The 17395-nt window shown below is 44.2% G+C and overlaps 1 protein-coding gene and 1 non-coding gene across 2 annotated transcripts in view; both read right to left on the reverse strand.

Annotated features, from left to right (window-relative positions):
• Positions 1-9456, reverse strand: part of HS1BP3 (HCLS1 binding protein 3) — a 35017-nt gene extending 25561 nt beyond the window's left edge. The window contains exons 1-3 of the mRNA XM_068124712.2: positions 9260-9456; positions 3757-3922; positions 2841-3048 (exon numbers count right to left, since the gene is read on the reverse strand). Coding sequence (XP_067980813.2) covers positions 2841-3048; positions 3757-3922; positions 9260-9285 — 400 coding nt within the window. The 5' untranslated portion in view covers positions 9286-9456. The remainder of the gene's footprint in view (positions 1-2840; positions 3049-3756; positions 3923-9259) is intronic.
• Positions 9457-9725: 269 nt separating this feature from the next.
• Positions 9726-9807, reverse strand: TRNAS-AGA (transfer RNA serine (anticodon AGA)). Its single transcript has one exon. It is a non-coding gene; the product is annotated as a tRNA-Ser (tRNA).
• Positions 9808-17395: the final 7588 nt, after the last annotated feature.

The following is a 17395-nucleotide window of genomic DNA, read 5'->3' on the forward strand; positions in this document are numbered from 1 at the left end:
GTGTGTGTGCTGCATTGTCATAAGGAATGGAGGAAAAAAATAAGAGGCCATTTACACACAGGGGATTTACCATTAATCCCTAACTAATTAACATAACCCCACCCCTCTCATGGGGACACGTAAACACTTACACGACATACGGTCTACCAGAACCCTACTTATGTACATGGGGGTTCTTCTTCTTCAGCGCGACATATGGAGCATGGTAATCTATTCAGGTCTACCTGGCTCTAATGTAATCATTGCCTAACCCCTCCCTCCCCCCACAAACGTAACAATACTTACAAGGTGGGACTAGGGGAGGGCTACAGTGGGAAAATAAAGATTCATAAGAGGAATAGAAGGGAGAATGAGAGGAGAGAGGCTGGGAGCATGTAAGGAGGTATGTGCAATGGAGAAGGAAACGAATTGTGAAGAGGTAGGAGCAAGGGGCACATGGTTGGGGAGGGGTTAGGCTTAGTAACTTATTACCTCTGCCATCGAAAACAAGGTTATGTTTTCACCCGTCTTGTCTATTTGTGTGTACGATATCTCAAAAAGTTATGGATGGATTCAGATGAAATTTGGACACATTGGGCATCACAAGGACGAATTGATTCAATTTTCGTGAATATATGAATCTGATAGTTTTTTTTTAAAAGTGATTCTTCACCATTGAGCGACAGGGCCCAAACGATATACAGCATAGCACAATATCTCAAAAAGTTATGAATGGATTCAGATGAAATTTGGTGCACAGTTTGGGTGTGACAAGGAAACATCGATTCAATTTTGGTTCAGACCAAATACGGATCTGGATACAAGATTTTTATTTTTTTTAACTTTTAAAGCGATTCTTCATCGGACACACAAACGGACACACAAAATATATGATCAAGGGAGCGGGAGACACGATGGGGAGAGAGGGAAACAAACAAATACAACAGCATAGAACAGGGACAACGGAAGATATGTGGGAGGGAGAGGGCTTGAGGGGGGGGGGGTGGCATGGGAAGGCGGGGGGAGGGGTGTGGGAGAGGTATAAAACACATGGACACTGCGAGAACTTCCAGGAAAGAAGTCGGTATTTCAAACGAAATTTTCCAAAAAAATGGATCTGGGGGTGAATTAACGGGGGTAGAGGAGATCAAGGTTTTGGATGAGGGAAGACAAGAGATGGTGGTGAACAGCTCTTTTAAAGACCTGGAGGGAGGAGTGGGATTGAAGAGAATGAGGGAGTTTGTTCCAGAGGCGGGAGAAAAGAGGAATGAAGGAGTGAAGGTGAGCACAGAGTCATGATTTTGGCAGTTTTACCAGAATAGGGTTGCTGGCAGATCTTGTGCGACCTGTAGGAATATTTGGGGGACAGAGCCCAGAGAGAGCTGGGGGAGCAAAGCCGGAGAGGAGTCGGTAGAAGACAGAAAGACCACCAACCTGCCTGCGGTAAGTGAGTGAAAGGCCCTCGGAGTTTGCTTCATCGCAGGAGATTCCAATGATTCTGAAAGCTTTGGTTTCAACAGCGTGAAGCCGAGCTTGGTGTGAGGCAGGAGCACCGGCCCAGAGGGGGGAACAGTATTCCACTGAGCTGTGGATGAAAGCCTTGTATGTGGTGAGGAGCTCAGGTGTGCCAAGGAAGGCCTTCACACGACGGAGGATGCCCAGTCGGCGACTGGCTTTGGAGGCCAGCTTGGAAATGTGGTTTTCCAAGGAAACATCATGGCAGATAGTGAGACCCAAAAGCTTGAGTGACAGAACTTCTTGGAGAGGATTGTTCAGAAAGTAGATGGGAGGGTTGTCCAGTCAGTCTTTTCGGGGAGACATAGTGAGTGTGAGATTTGTCAGGATTGAAAGACATGTTCCACTTGTTTGACCAGTCTGATTTTTTTCCAGGTCTGCAGAGAGTGAGGAGGCTGCAGACTGCCGATCTGAGGGTTGAGATATGGAGCAGCAGAGAGTGGAGTCATCAACAAAGAGATAGAGAAGATTTTCCAGAGAGTCAGAGAGAGATCATTGATGAAGACCAGGAAAAAGCACAGGGCCCAGAACACTGCCTTGCGGAACTCCAGCCTGAACAGGAAGGGGAGATGAGAGAAACCCATTCAAGGCCACACGTTGACTACGACCAGCAAGGAAGTCCGCAAGCCATGCGTGGAGATTTCCATGGAAACCATAGGAGGAGAGTTTGGTGAGCAGAGCTGGGTGCCAGACCGTATCGAAGGCACGTGATATGTCAAAGGAGACGGCTCTGATTTCCTTTTTGACATTGAGGACCTCCATCCATTGTTGAGACAACAGAAGCAACATGTCCAGAGTAGAGTGACCTGGTCTGAAACCAAATTGATGATCCGAGATGAAGCCACTGGAAAAGAAGAAGGATTTGATATCCGAAGTGATAATCGATTCCATTACTTTGCTGATAATTGGGAGAAGGCTGATTGGTCTGTAGTTGCAAGGATCTGTTTTTGCACATTTTTTGTGTAAAGCGGTAATGTTTTCCCGATTTCCAAGCTGAAGGCAGATGACCTTGAGCAAAAGAGAGGGTGAAGAGAACAGAGAGAGGGTGAGATAGAGCGGCAGAGCAGGATTTTAGGACCTGTGGGCTGCTGCCGTCTGGTCCAGTTGCAGAATCAGTCGAGGTTTTGACCTCAAAATTTTTTTCCATTAACCAAACTTTGGGTGTCTAATCAGATGGAAATCAGTGGGTGATGAGCATCATTGTTGTAGGTTTTTTTTTTTGACTATATCTGAAAAGCTCAAATACATTTTTGAAATCTCCTTTTGAAATTTATATTTCTCAGGGTTCACTTTAGTAGTTAAGGGTACAAACAGGAGAAAATAAAAGCCAATTACATTACACTCACCCAGAAAGGCTAGGGTCTCAGGAGCCTTGGCAAGATGAGGCTCACATGCAATGGCACGCAACAAAGAGTCAAAGCCATCACGTCGATCAAGTATGTCGCGCTGCGTGGCCACCAGCAGGTTGCGAGGCATCGGTGGTATCCTAATCCCTGGATATTGTGCACCCAGTTGGTGGTGTAGCTCTTGAAACTCACTATAGGATCGAGAGACCTGCCCCAAATAAAAAACGAGATCAAAGCCACCATTTTAAGTATGGCTGTACTTCACATGCAACGACAAGTGACCAATTCCAAGGTATTAAAGTGAAACATGATCAGGCAAATATTCCAAAAAATGAGAATTACTCATGCCAAATAGCCATTGGGAAAACGTTCATTTTGCATCCGTTCATGCACACCTGTTCTCACACGCGATCATGGAACCATAAAACACACGAGTCATCAGGTGTGTTTCAGAGACAGATGCAAAGACATGGCCGCTTCCAAATAAACTACGGAAAAATTAATTGAAGTTGTCTTTCCTCGATTTGTGGTGTATTTTCTCTCTCAAGAAGATGAAGTGAACAATTTGACAACAATCAGATATATTGATAGAAAGTTCTCTGACTTTTGTTTCACTTTAAATAAACTAGAAAGACCATATGGCTGATCTTGGCTGCATCACCCCTCCATCCAAGACCTCATTTAAAGGTAAAATTCCACATGAAGAGACAGTGATCAGACAACACAAGTCCAAACAAGACAATAAAGACAGGTGCACTTCACCTCAAAGAAAGCCGACATGATCCCATAACAAGATGAGGAAGTGCCAAGAACACAGCTTTTATTACAGGCATGCTACTTTTATAAAATGTAACTGTTTGATACACAACAAACACTGTGAACTTGTCCTACGACTCAACAGGCAGCGAAGACCCACTGTAAGCTGAACGATGTCCTTGGCACCATGCTTGGTGGACTTGAAGGCAGCCAAACGAGAAACAACGACTACCCTGTACAACACGTGACCGTGCACAAGTCCCTCTCGTACTTCTTGGTATTCCGGAACACACAGGTCCAGGCCAGACGCGGTGTTTTGCAACGGTCTGCAAAATACATCCATCAAGGTGATGGTGGTGAGTTTGAGGTGAAGGTGGGAGTGCATCAGTGGTCGGTACAAAGTCCATTACTATTTGTAGCTGTGATGGAGGTGCTGGCTCGAATGTAAAGGAGGGTTTATCGTGGGAGTTGTTGTATGCAGATGATCTGGTGTTGATTGCGGAAAGTATGGATGGACTGAAGGAAAAGATGAACAAGTGGAAGGAATGTATGGAGACAAAAGGTCTGAAGGTGAATATCGGAAAGACGAAGGTGATGGCAAGTGGTAAAGCATGTGGTGAGGTGGAAAGAACTGGGAAGTGGCCGTGTGCTGTGTGTAAGAAGGGTGTCGGAGTGAACTCCATTCAATGTACAATGTGCGCTCAGTGGGTTCATCAATAATGTAGTGGTCTGAGAGGGTCATTAACCAGTGTGGCAGCTACATTCAAATGTAAGGTGTGCACAGAGGGAGCTGCAGATGGAGGAAATGTTGAGTTGGATATTGGAGACGGCGTGAAGCTGGAAGGTGTGAAAACATTTTGCTACCTCGGAGACACGCTGAATGGAGAAGGTGGATCAGACTCGGCAACGGTTGCTCGAGTGAGATGTGCATGGAAGGAGTTTCGGGAATTGAGTGGCGTGCTGATGATGAGGGGAGTGTCGTTGAAGCTGAAGGGAAAGGTGTATGCTGCATGTGTGAGAAGTGTTATGATTTATGGGAGCAAGACATGGGTAATGAACGTAGAGCAGCAACGAAGGCTGGAAAGGGTGGAAATGCGAATGGTTCGGTGGATGTGTGGAGTATCGTTGAGAGAGAGGAAGACAAATGATGAATTGTGAAAGATGATGGGAATATTGCCTGTGATTGATGCTGTGAAGAGAAACAGGTTGAGATGTTTTGGTCATGTGTTGATGAAGGATGAAAGTGACTGGTTGAGAAGAACGATGGAAATGAATGTAGAAGGAAGTAGAGGACGGGGAAGACCGAGAAAGACTTGGCTAAAGATGGTGGAAGAAGAAATGCGGGCAAGGGGGTTAACAAGGAGAGATGCAGAAAATAGGGCAAAATGGAGAAGATCGTCATCTCAAGGAGAAGATCGTCCGCAAGGCTAATCCCCGCTCTAGCAGGGAAAATGGCCTTAAAATGCCTGTTGTTCTTGTTGTTGTTGTTGTTGTTGTTGTTGTAAGGTGATGTGATCGAAGAAGTTGAAAAAGAAAGTACATTTTCATGCAAACATGGAACATTGCTTAGCCTGCACTACCCCAGCACCATCACCCCTCTTTTCCTCCACAAACAAAAACAGCACAATTGTGAAGATTCTAGCAACGTGAGATTTGTTACAAAAGGACCCCATAAGGATGGCCTCGTGCAGGACCTTCACTAATGCTGCTTTGCCATCTCAAGAGCAATTTCCCTGGTTTCCTGTATTCACCTGAAGCGGAGAGTGTCCGAAGTAACCAGGTTACTGAAACCTTATTGTCGCTTAGCTGTGTGGTTCATCTTTCCAAAGACCTTCACTTGGCACTCATCACTCATCAGCTGCCAATATGGTGAAAAGGCTCAACAGAACATGGAACTCCAAATGTTGATGGCATTGATTGCTACCTGCAACTTTTCCCACGATTCATCAAAGGTGCCGTTTGACTTTCAGAGTATCCATCCAACCCCAATGATGCTCATACTCAGGACTTTGTGCAGGCCAAGGTCCTTCAGCACAATAGCTGGATACCTAGGGTCATCAGCATGTTGGAAGATCACTTTTTGGAGACCTTGGCTTTCTTCCTCGAACGATTATATCATCAACAGTACCAGTTTGGTGGACTACATACAGCTCCTGCTGAATCATTAGGTTGGGGTGAAATATTCCACATTCAGAGTAGCCTCCATGACCAAACACTGATTTATGTGATATACCAAACATTCTCCCACCTCTGGAACAAACTCCCCCACTCTCTTCAATTCCTCTCCTCCCTCCAGGTCTTTAAAACAGCTGTTCACCACCATCTCTTATCTTCCCCCATCCAAAACCTTGATCTTTTCTACCCCCGATAATTCACCCCAGATACACTTTTTTGAAATTCCAACTTCTTTCCTGGAAGTCCTAGCAGTGTCCATGTGTTTTATACCTCCCTCACCCCCCCAGCCCCCATTCCCATGACCCAACGCCTCCCAAGCCCTCCCTCCCACAGACCTCCCGATGTCCCTGCTCTCCATCTTGTCTCCCGCTCCCTTTATCATGTTTTATGTGTCGGATTATCTTTTTGTGATCAATGTTAGCTCTCACACGAACCTCGATGTTGTATACAAAAAAAACAAAAAAAAAACTGTCATGTGCATACGTGTCACTGTATATACCGATGACATACGATATACTATATATATATATATACCTGTCATGTGATATTTCCTTCCGAGGAGAAAGAGTATTCATCACATGACAATGACATCACTACCTGTACTTTATCATATTTCTGCAGGTGTGCCACTGATTGCTTGCACGACAACCAATTAGTGCAGGATATCGACTGTGTCTCTGTGCATGTGTGTAGGCGTGTGAGTGTGTCTCTGTGCGTGTGAGTGTGTCTGTCTCTGTGCGTGAGTGTGTCTCTGTCTCTGTGCGTGCGTCTCTGTGCGTGTGAGTGAGTGCGTCTCTGTCTCTGTGCGTGTGAGTGTGTCTCTGTCTCTGTCTCTGTCTCTGTCTCTGTGCGTGTGAGTGTGTCTCTGTCTCTGTGCGTGTGAGTGTGTCTCTGTCTCTGTGCGTGTGAGTGTGTCTCTGTCTCTGTGCGTGTGAGTGTGTCTCTGTCTCTGTGCGTGTGAGTGTGTCTCTGTCTCTGTGCGTGTGAGTGTGTCTCTGTCTGTGCGTGTGAGTGTGTCTGTCTCTGTGCGTGTGAGTGTGTCTCTGTCTCTGTGCGTGTGAGTGTGTCTCTGTCTCTGTGCGTGTGAGTGTGTCTCCGTCTCTGTGCGTGTGAGTGTGTCTGTCTCTGTGCGTGTGAGTGTGTCTGTCTCTGTGCGTGTGAGTGTGTCTGTCTGTGCGTGTGAGTGTGTCTGTATGCGTGTGAGTGTGTCTGTCTCTGTGCGTGTGAGTGTGTGTCTCTGTGCGTGTGAGTGTGTGTGTCTGTGCGTGTGAGTGTGTCTGTCTCTGTGCGTGTGAGTGTGTCTGTGCGTGTGAGTGTGTCTGTGCGTGTGAGTGTGTCTGTCTCTGTGCGTGTGAGTGTGTCTCTGTCTCTGTGCGTGTGAGTGTGTCTCTGTCTCTGTGCGTGTGAGTGTGTCTCTGTCTCTGTGCGTGTGAGTGTGTCTGTCTCTGTGCGTGTGAGTGTGTCTCTGTCTCTGTGCGTGTGAGTGTGTCTCTGTCTCTGTGCGTGTGAGTGTGTCTCTGTCTCTGTGCGTGTGAGTGTGTCTCTGTCTCTGTGCGTGTGAGTGTGTCTCTGTCTCTGTGCATGTGAGTGTGTCTCTGTCTCTGTGCGTGTGAGTGTGTCTCTGTCTCTGTGCGTGTGAGTGTGTCTCTGTCTCTGTGCGTGTGAGTGTGTCTCTGTCTCTGTGCGTGTGAGTGTGTCTCCGTCTCTGTGTGTGTGAGTGTGTCTCCGTCTCTGTGCGTGTGAGTGTGTCTGTCTCTGTGCGTGTGAGTGTGTCTGTCTCTGTGCGTGTGAGTGTGTCTGTATGCGTGTGAGTGTGTCTGTCTCTGTGCGTGTGAGTGTGTGTCTCTGTGCGTGTGAGTGTGTGTGTCTGTGCGTGTGAGTGTGTCTGTCTCTGTGCGTGTGAGTGTGTCTCTGTCTCTGTGCGTGTGAGTGTGTCTGTCTCTGTGCGTGTGAGTGTGTCTGTCTCTGTGCGTGTGAGTGTGTCTGTCTCTGTGCGTGTGAGTGTGTCTCTGTGCGTGTGTGTGTGTCTCTGTCTGAGGGCGTGTGAGTGTGTCTCTGTCTGAGGGCGTGTGAGTGTGTCTGTCTGCGTGTGTGAGTGTGTCTCTGTCTCTGCGCATGTGAGTGTGTCTCTGTCTCTGCACGTGTGAGTGTTTCTCTGTCTCTGCGCGTGTGAGTGTGTCTCTGTGCGTGTGAGTGTGTCTCTGTGCGTGTGCGTGTGTCTCTGTGCGTGTGCGTGTGTCTCTGTGCGTGTGCGTGTGTCTCTGTGCGTGTGAGTGTGTCTCTGTGCGTGTGAGTGTGTCTCTGTGCGTGTGAGTGTGTCTCTGTGCGTGTGAGTGTGTCTCTGTGCGTGTGAGTGTGTCTGTGCATGTGTGTGTCTCACTGCATGTGAGTGTGTCTGTGCGTGTGAGTGTGTCTCTGTGCGTGTGAGTGTGTCTCTGTGCGTGTGAGTGTGTCTCTGTGCGTGTGAGTGTGTCTCTGTGCGTGTGAGTGTGTCTGTGCGTGTGAGTGTGTCTCTGTGCGTGTGAGTGTGTCTCTGTGTGTGTGAGTGTGTCTCTGTGCGTGTGAGTGTGTCTGTGCGTGTGTGTGTCTCACTGCGTGTGAGTGTGTCTGTCTCTGTGCGTGTGAATGTGTCTCTGTCTCTGTGCGTGTGAGTGTGTCTCTGTGCGTGTGAGTGTGTCTCTGTGCGTGTGAGTGTGTCTCTGTGCGTGTGAGTGTGTCTCTGTGCGTGTGAGTGTGTCTCTGTGCGTGTGTCTCTGTGCGTGTGAGTGTGTCTCTGTGCGTGTGAGTGTGTGTGTGTCTGTGCGTGTGTGTGTCTCACTGCGTGTGAGTGTGTCTCTGTCTCTGTGCGTGTGAATGTGTCTCTGTCTCTGTGCGTGTGAATGTGTCTGTCTCTGTGCGTGTGAATGTGTCTCTGTCTCTGTGCGTGTGAATGTGTCTCTGTCTCTGTGCGTGTGAGTGTGTCTCTGTGAGTGTGTCTCTGTGCGTGTGTGTGTCTCTGTGCGTGTGAGTGTGTCTCTGTGCGTGTGAGTGTGTCTGTCTCTGCGTGTGTGCGTTTCTGTGCATGGCTGTGGTGTGTGTGTGTCTGTGTGTGTCTGTGCGTGTGTGTGCGTGTGTGTTGTGTGTCTCTTCCCCCAAAAACAACAACCTTGAAGGGGAAGTGTAAGAAGCTTAGTATTTTAGCGTCACACGTGAAAACACGCATTTCTGTCTCTAAAGCATTGACAACAGCACGAAAGTTAGTTGAGCGTCCCCATGATTGCGCACAAAGGAACACGTGGACAGAAAGGGACGAGTTTGATTACATTCACGGCATCATGACGGGACTGGGACCCATCACGGGACAAACAACACGGAATTGGGCCAAAGGTCGGAAAACTACTTCAAAAAAAACCCACAAATCGATAGATTCTCACGACGTCCAGAGCAGAGATGGAAATGTTCTCTGATTCACAATAGCGCAAACTGCAGGTAAAGGTGAGAAAGATTACCTCGTAGTTACAGTAGCTTCCGGCATGACTCGCCGACCGAGGGAAAGGTTTCGGGACAGTATGGAGAGCTTACGGCTACGGGGGACAGATGGCTCCCTCTGCTGGCCAAATAACTCTTATAAATGGCTGATGTTGATGACTCAAGCGAAGCGTCGTTCGCACATCATCCTCACCTGAGTTGATCGAAACTACAGCACACCACGTGACAAGATCGGTCGCCACCTGTAATGAGAATCCACGTTTCAATCGCGCAGCACGTCCACGTCACTCCACCTGGGGGCGCTAAAGATACAGGAAAGTCCGAGGTTATCATCGCCTTTCACACGTCATACTGAAAACTGTTACGTCATGCGCTGAGAACAGCATCCCTGTAGAACAAAATCTCACAATTCGAGAAACATCATTTTTGTAAACGTCGAGTTGTGACGTCAAACAATTCTGGACGGAGAGCAAAAAAATAAGCTTCCGTTGTCGGCAGGATTCGAACCTGCGCGGGGAGACCCCAATGGATTTCTAGTCCATCGCCTTAACCACTCGGCCACAACAACTGGATGATCTACGATGGATCATTGTAAGATATTGTGGAGCAATGGAAAATTGATTTGAAAAATGATTGAAAGATCATTGGAAAAATAAAATGCATCTTGTCTGTGCGTGATGGAGATTGCACGACACACAAATTTCAAAAACACGGACTTGCACAAACAAGCTTATATAATTATTTTAAACAATGATAATAATTAACTGATAAAATAACATGAACATGAAGGCTCCATGTGTCCACAGGTAGGGTATTGAAGCGCAACAGGTTTAATTCGCAGCTTAAACAATTAGCGCCATTAAATAACAAACAAGAAAGAGCGATCAGAGATTGCAGACCCTTGACAGGACGTGTTTTCAGTGGTTTTTTTTAAGGCTTTTGTATTAAAACAAATATGGCGGCCGAACCACGTGACCGATGACATCATCATTTTTTTTTCTCCACCAATTTATCCAGAGATGATGCTCAAGAAATCTTGATCGGATGAAGTTTTGTACTTGTCGAATTATGACGTCATCATTAACATATTTTATTCCCCATGGAGAGTTCTTTTCAATGAGCCATGTCTCAATTTTTTTCTAATCAGTGCTTTCAGAGATATGGAGGTGCAAAGTTTTTCGGTTTTCCAAAGATGGCGCCAGTACCACGTGACCTATAACGTCATAATTATCATTTTAAAAATATACATGTGGAGTTGCATCTATGGTGAAATTTTCCTGTCAATCAGACCAACGGTTGAAGAGAAAATCATATTTATTCTGGGCAGACAAACAAACAGACAGACAGACAGACAGACAGACAAACGGACACAAATGCAACACCCTCTCCTCTGGCGAGGGTAACGAGAACGGTTTCGTCAGTAGATCGAGCATACCTCCGCCAGGCTGAACCCGAACAGTTTACGTTTTGTATCCACTGGGTCAGTTTGGATCTGGACACAAACAAAAATCACGTGGGTCTGTACTTTTTTTTCTTTTCTTTTTTGTATACAAGATCGAGGCTCGTGAAAGAGCTAACATTAATCACACAAAAAGTCAAACCGACACCTAAAACATATAATAAGGGGAGCGGTAGACAAGATGGGGAGAGAGGGGGAAGGACACAAACACAACATTTGAGAGCAGGGACATTGAGAGATCTGTGGGAGGGAGAGGGCTTGGGGGGAGGTGGGAGAGGTATAAAACATATGGACACTGCAAGGACTTCCAGGAAAGAAGTTGGAATTTCAAAAAAGTGGATCTGGCGTGAATTAGCGGGGGTAGAAAAGATCAAGGTTTTGGATGGGGGCAGATACGAGATGGTGGTGAACAGCTTACAAAAGCAATTGCAGGCAATTACAAACAGGGGATTAATTTACCCAGAATCCCTCGCTAATTAACTAGCCCCAATTAACTAGTGGAGGAAAAAGAAAAACATGGCAAAGAAACTGGAAGAGGGGGAGGAGGACTCGGCAGGGGAAAGATACAGCCGTGAGTCGCATTGAGGCGGCGAGTGGACTTCCTTGATATTGGTCGCGACTGAATTGAGGTTTCCCATGAAAAGGATTTCCCGCGACAACGTCCCATATTGTTGCATTTGCAATTAAATCTGCGTCTCAGGTTTTGGTACCGAGCGTGAACTATTGTTGTTGGGAAAGCAAGCGTCTCCATTACAGGCAGATCTGCCATTTTGTCCTCGAGGAGGCCGTCCACCTGGTGCATCGTGTTTTGTCGTTGGGATTCCCATATTGACATCATCGTGTGGATCGCCGTTGGTTCCCATGTAGACTTAATTCCCATATCGACCTCTCACCTCATAACTTCTCGTCCGCAGCCACGCAGATACCTGCTTGTTGTTCTTGCCATTCTACACGGCTTCGACCTTTGCCCAGCATGGGGATTCATGTACGGACTTTGGGATTGTTACATTCCACTCACGTTTGGCATATCAAGGGTTTATTTATTTGAGAGTATTGGGGAATGATGGTACCATCATATGTATTGTTCATGAGATGCAAATGATATTTTTATGGTACTTTTGTTAAGAGTGTTATTATTGTGTATGTGAGAGTTCTTAATATAATTACTTGTTTTGTTCTACACAATTGCATTGGTGTGGTTTTACCATGGTTTATTAGAACACTCAAAATAACAAATCTTTCTGCAGCGTTCCCTCTCGAGACTCTGAGGGGCACCATAATCGGAGTTTGGGGAGGTACCACGTAACAATATGTATATATATATATTTATATGTGTATATATGTATGTGTATATACATATACATATATATATATGTGTATATATATAATTATAGATATATATATGTAGAAAAAAATACTGGATATGTATATTATTTATATGTATATGTATATGTATATGTATATGTATATATGTATGCATGTATGGAGACAATAGCTCAGTGGGCTGTCACTGTGTAAGTGATGAGGTTCCTGGGTTTGAGTCCCAGTTTGAGTCCCGGGTTGAGTCAGAATTTTTTCACACTAGCCCCACACAGGAATTTACTTCCTGTTTCTTAAATATATATGTATATGTAGAAAATAATACTGGATATATATATATATCTGTGCAGCATCTGTCTTGTGTTGTGTTGTCTTGTCACTGAACTACTTTCTCAAACTTTTGTGAAATCGTACCAAACTTCTGGTATGCACATATCTCTCCCGTCGGTATGTCCTAAGGGTATTTCTTTTGAAATTTTTTCCAATTTTTTTTTTTTTGGGGGGGGGGGGAATTTTTTGGGGAATTTTTTTTTTTCAACTTCAATTGTTTAGAAAATGTGATATCACGTATATTACAAATACATTTGTGCAAAATAATTGTTTGAATTATGATTGGTTTAAACCATAACAAAACAGCAACTCGGGTACAGTCATTCATCTATATATCTACACATCTGGGCAGTGTCTGTGTTGTCACTTAACACCTCCCTCAAACTTTTGTTTCCGTGGTTGTGAAGTGTTTTTAATAACGTTGTGGTGGTTTTGAATCACGTGGTGGTGAGGTATTTTGAATTATGTGGTGATGAGGTGTTTTTAAATAACGTGGTGGTGAGGTGTTTTTAAATCACATGGTGGTGAGGTGTTTTGAATTACGTGGTGGTGAGGTATTTATAATTACGTGGTGGTGAGGTGTTTTTAATTATGTGGTGGTGAGGTGTTTTGAATGAGTTGGTGATGAGGTGTTTTGAATTATGTGGTGATGAGGTGTTTTGAATTACCTGGTGGTGAGGTGTTTTTAAATGACGTGGTGGTGCGGTGTTTTTAATTTCGTGGCTGTGAGGTGTTTTTATTACGTGTTTTATGGCTGTGAGGTGTTTTTAATTTCGTGGTGGTGAAGTGTTTATAATTTCGTGGTGGTGAGGTATTTTTATTACGTGTTTTATGGCTGTGAGGTGTTTTTATTGACTTGTTTTATGGCTGTGAGGTGTTTTTAATTTTGTGGTGGTGTGTTTTTATTACGTGTTTTATGGCTGTGAGGTGTTTTTATTCCGTGTTTTATGGCTGTGAGGTGTTTTTATTACGTGTTTTATGGCTGTGAGGTGTTTTCAATCTCGTGGTGGTGAGGTGTTTTAATTTTGTGGTGGTGAGGTGTTTTCATTTCGTGTTTTGTGGCTGTGAGGTGTTTTTATTACGTGTTTTATGGCTGTGAGGTGTTTTTATTCCGTGTTTTATGGCTGTGAGGTGTTTTCAATTTCGTGGTGGTGAGGTGTTTTCATTATGTGTTTTATGGCTGTGAGGTGTTTAAAATTACTTGGTTGTGAGGTGTTTTGAATTACTTGGTGGTGAGGTGTTTTGAATTACTTGGTGGTGAGGTATTTTGAATTATGTGGTGGTGAGGTGTTTTGAATTACTTGGTGGTGAGGTGTTTTGAATTACTTGGTGGTGAGGTGTTTTGAATTACTTGGTGGTGAGGTGTTTTGAATTACTTGGTGGTGAGGTGTTTTGAATTACGTGGTGGTGAGGTGTTTTGAATTACGTGGTGGTGAGGTGTTTTGAATTACGTGGTGGTGAGGTATTTTGAATTACGTGGTGGTGAGGTGTTTTGAATTACATGGTGGTGAGGTGTTTTGAATTACGTGGTGGTGAGGTATTTTGAATTACGTGGTGGTGAGGTGTTTTGAATTACTTGGTGATGCGGTGTTTTGAATTACTTGGTGGTGAGGTGTTTTGAATTACGTGGTGGTGAGGTGTTTTGAATTACGTGGTGGTGAGGTGTTTTGAATTACTTGGTGGTGAGGTGTTTTGAATTACTTGGTGGTGAGGTGTTTTGAATTACTTGGTGGTGAGGTGTTTTGAATTACGTGGTGGTGAGGTGTTTTGAATTACGTGGTGGTGAGGTGTTTTGAATTACTTGGTGGTGAGGTGTTTTGAATTACTTGGTGGTGAGGTGTTTTGAATTACTTGGTGGTGAGGTGTTTTGAATTACATGGTGGTGAGGTGTTTTGAATTACGTGGTGGTGAGGTGTTTTGAATTACTTGGTGGTGAGGTGTTTTGAATTACGTGGTGGTGAGGTGTTTTGAATTACGTGGTGGTGAGGTGTTTTGAATTACGTGGTGGTGAGGTGTTTTGAATTACTTGGTGGTGAGGTGTTTTGAATTACTTGGTGGTGAGGTGTTTTGAATTACGTGGTGGTGAGGTGTTTTGAATTACGTGGTGGTGAGGTGTTTTGAATTACGTGGTGGTGAGGTGTTTTGAATTACTTGGTGGTGAGGTGTTTTGAATTACTTGGTGGTGAGGTGTTTTGAATTACTTGGTGGTGAGGTGTTTTGAATTACGTGGTGGTGAGGTGTTTTGAATTACATGGTGGTGAGGTGTTTTGAATTATGTGGTGGTGAGGTGTTTTGAATTACTTGGTGGTGAGGTGTTTTGAATTACTTGGTGGTGAGGTGTTTTGAATTACTTGGTGGTGAGGTGTTTTGAATTATGTGGTGGTGAGGTGTTTTGAATTATGTGGTGGTGAGGTGTTTTGAATTACTTGGTGGTGAGGTGTTCTGAATTATGTGGTGGTGAGGTGTTTTGAATTATGTGGTGGTGAGGTGTTTTGAATTACGTGGTGGTAAGGTGTTTTGAATTACTTGGTGGTGAGGTGTTTTGAATTACTTGGTGGTGAGGTGTTTTGAATTATGTGGTGGTGAGGTGTTTTGAATTATGTGGTGGTGAGGTGTTTTGAATTACGTGGTGGTGAGGTGTTTTGAATTACTTGGTGGTGAGGTGTTTTGAATTACTTGGTGGTGAGGTGTTTTGAATTACGTTGTGGTGAGGTGTTTTGAATTACTTGGTGGTGAGGTGTTTTGAATTACTTGGTGGTGAGGTGTTTTGAATTACTTGGTGGTGAGGTGTTTTGAATTACTTGGTGGTGAGGTGTTTTGAATTACTTGGTGGTGAGGTGTTTTGAATTACGTTGTGGTGAAGTGTTTTGAATTACTTGGTGGTGAGGTGTTTTGAATTACTTGGTGGTGAGGTGTTTTGAATTACGTGGTGGTGAGGTGTTTTGAATTACTTGGTGGTGAGGTGTTTTGAATTACGTGGTGGTGAGGTGTTTTGAATTACTTGGTGGTGAGGTGTTTTGAATTATGTGGTGGTGAGGTGTAATCGTCCTAAACTTTCAGTCTGCACCTCCCCCTCCCCTATGTATGTGCTGAGGGGTTATTTCTTGAAAAAAAAACATTCAACCTGAATCTTCAACCTAAATTGCCTATAAAAATGTAATATCACAAACACAACAAATACATTTGTGCAAAGTAATTGTTTGTATTATGATTGGTGAAAATCATGACAACACAGCAACTCAGGTGCAGTCATTATCCTCCACTAAAATAAGCCCGTTCCTCCGTACCGACGCTTGGTGAGGCGAGCGCAGCGAGCCGAGCCAAGCTAGTATATATATATATACGCAGTGCTGATTTATTGAACGACTTTTTCTCTTGTTGATTCCATCCAGTTTGAGAGCGTGATTCCGAGACTGTGGTATGTGGAAGAACGAGGGGCGATGGTATTTTACCGTGCCTGGGCCTGACATGGCATGGCTTTTCAAGTGGCTAAAGCTGCCCTTATGTCGGCCACAGGGTGATGTGCCTGGACTAGCAGCATGCTGTAAGCTGACACTCCTCTCGACCGTGAAGCCTTCTCAGTGCGAGCAATGTGCCAGCTGCTGCGAGGATAATTACCCAGACTCCCTTAACTGAACTCAGGTGAGTAATTACCCTCACACTGATTATCTCACAAACAGAAGGAAAATTGTAAACAATCAAACCTGCTATCGAGTTTAACCTTTTAGATGAAAAATGGATATATACAATCAAAGCTTAACATGTTGTGATTGTTTCCAATTTTTATCACACACGAACAAACGTACAAATACAAAGAAACAAACACAAACACATGCACACAAACAGAACACCTGCATGCACGGTCGCTTTGATATTTAGTTCTCATAATTAGTTATAGCAAATACTTCAAAGATACTCCATGTGAATGATTTGCTTGATAGGTCTTCCACGAGCCTCATGCCTTGTAAAATAAATAAATATACTCGTAATAGGTATTCGCAACCATCCTTGACCATGTTGTGGAACGTCGGCCGAGGCCATCGCTTTTTCACCTTTATTCGCTTTTAAATTAATTTTACTCGCAACCGCTTGAGCGATCGACATGAAACTTTGAACTTAGGAGCACCTACCCACTGAGAATATGAATTGGATGGAAATGCGGCCGGCGTTCCAAAACGTGTTTTCCGTAGGCAGGGGTTGCAGGGTATTTCACATATAAACGGCCTCGACCTCAATTTGCTTGGCCTCGGCTGAATAAATAAACATGCACAGCATGATACTTGCAAAATCCACCCCTCCCCAAAATAAAAACTTGCCATGGATACATCAAATTGTGCAAAATCCGCCCCCTGCCCCCAAAAGTTTTCCATTGATACAGCAAATTGTCCATTTCATCAAGATTAAAATTGACGATCTTGATCAAAGCTCGGGTCAACAGGATGAAAAGTGACGATTTTTCAGATGAAAAATGATGATTTCAGAAGTTTGACCTTGAGTTGACCTTTGACCTTTTGACCTCAAATATAGTTGGTTTCCCAATTCATTGTGGCACGATACAAATGCTGTTCAATTTTCAAGTCAATTGGACGAAAATTGATGGGTTTTCAGATGAAAATTCATGATTTCGGAAGTTTGACCTTGAGTTGACCTATGACCTTTTGTCCTAAAAAATAGTTGGTTTTCCAATTCAGTGAGGCAATATGCAAATGCTGTTCTATTTTCAAGTCAATTGGATGAAAATTGACGGTTTTTCAGATGAAAAATGATAATTTTGGAAGTTTGACCTAGAGTTGACTTTTGACCTTTTGACCTCACAAATTGTTGGTTTCCCTATTTATTGACTCAATGTGCAAATGCTGTTCAATTGTCAAGTCAATTGGTTGAAAATTGACGGCTTTTCAGATGAAAATTGATGATTTTGAAAATTTGACCTTGAGTTGAACCTTTGACCTTTTGAACTCAGAAATAGTTCATTTCCCAATTCAGTGACACGATATACAAATGCTATTCAATTTTCAAGTCAATCGGATTTAAAATGGCGATTTTA

Source organism: Myxine glutinosa, chromosome 8 (genome assembly GCF_964187855.1).
Source record: "Myxine glutinosa chromosome 8, kmMyxGlut1.1, whole genome shotgun sequence".
Classification (NCBI taxonomy): Eukaryota; Metazoa; Chordata; class Myxini; order Myxiniformes; family Myxinidae; genus Myxine; species Myxine glutinosa.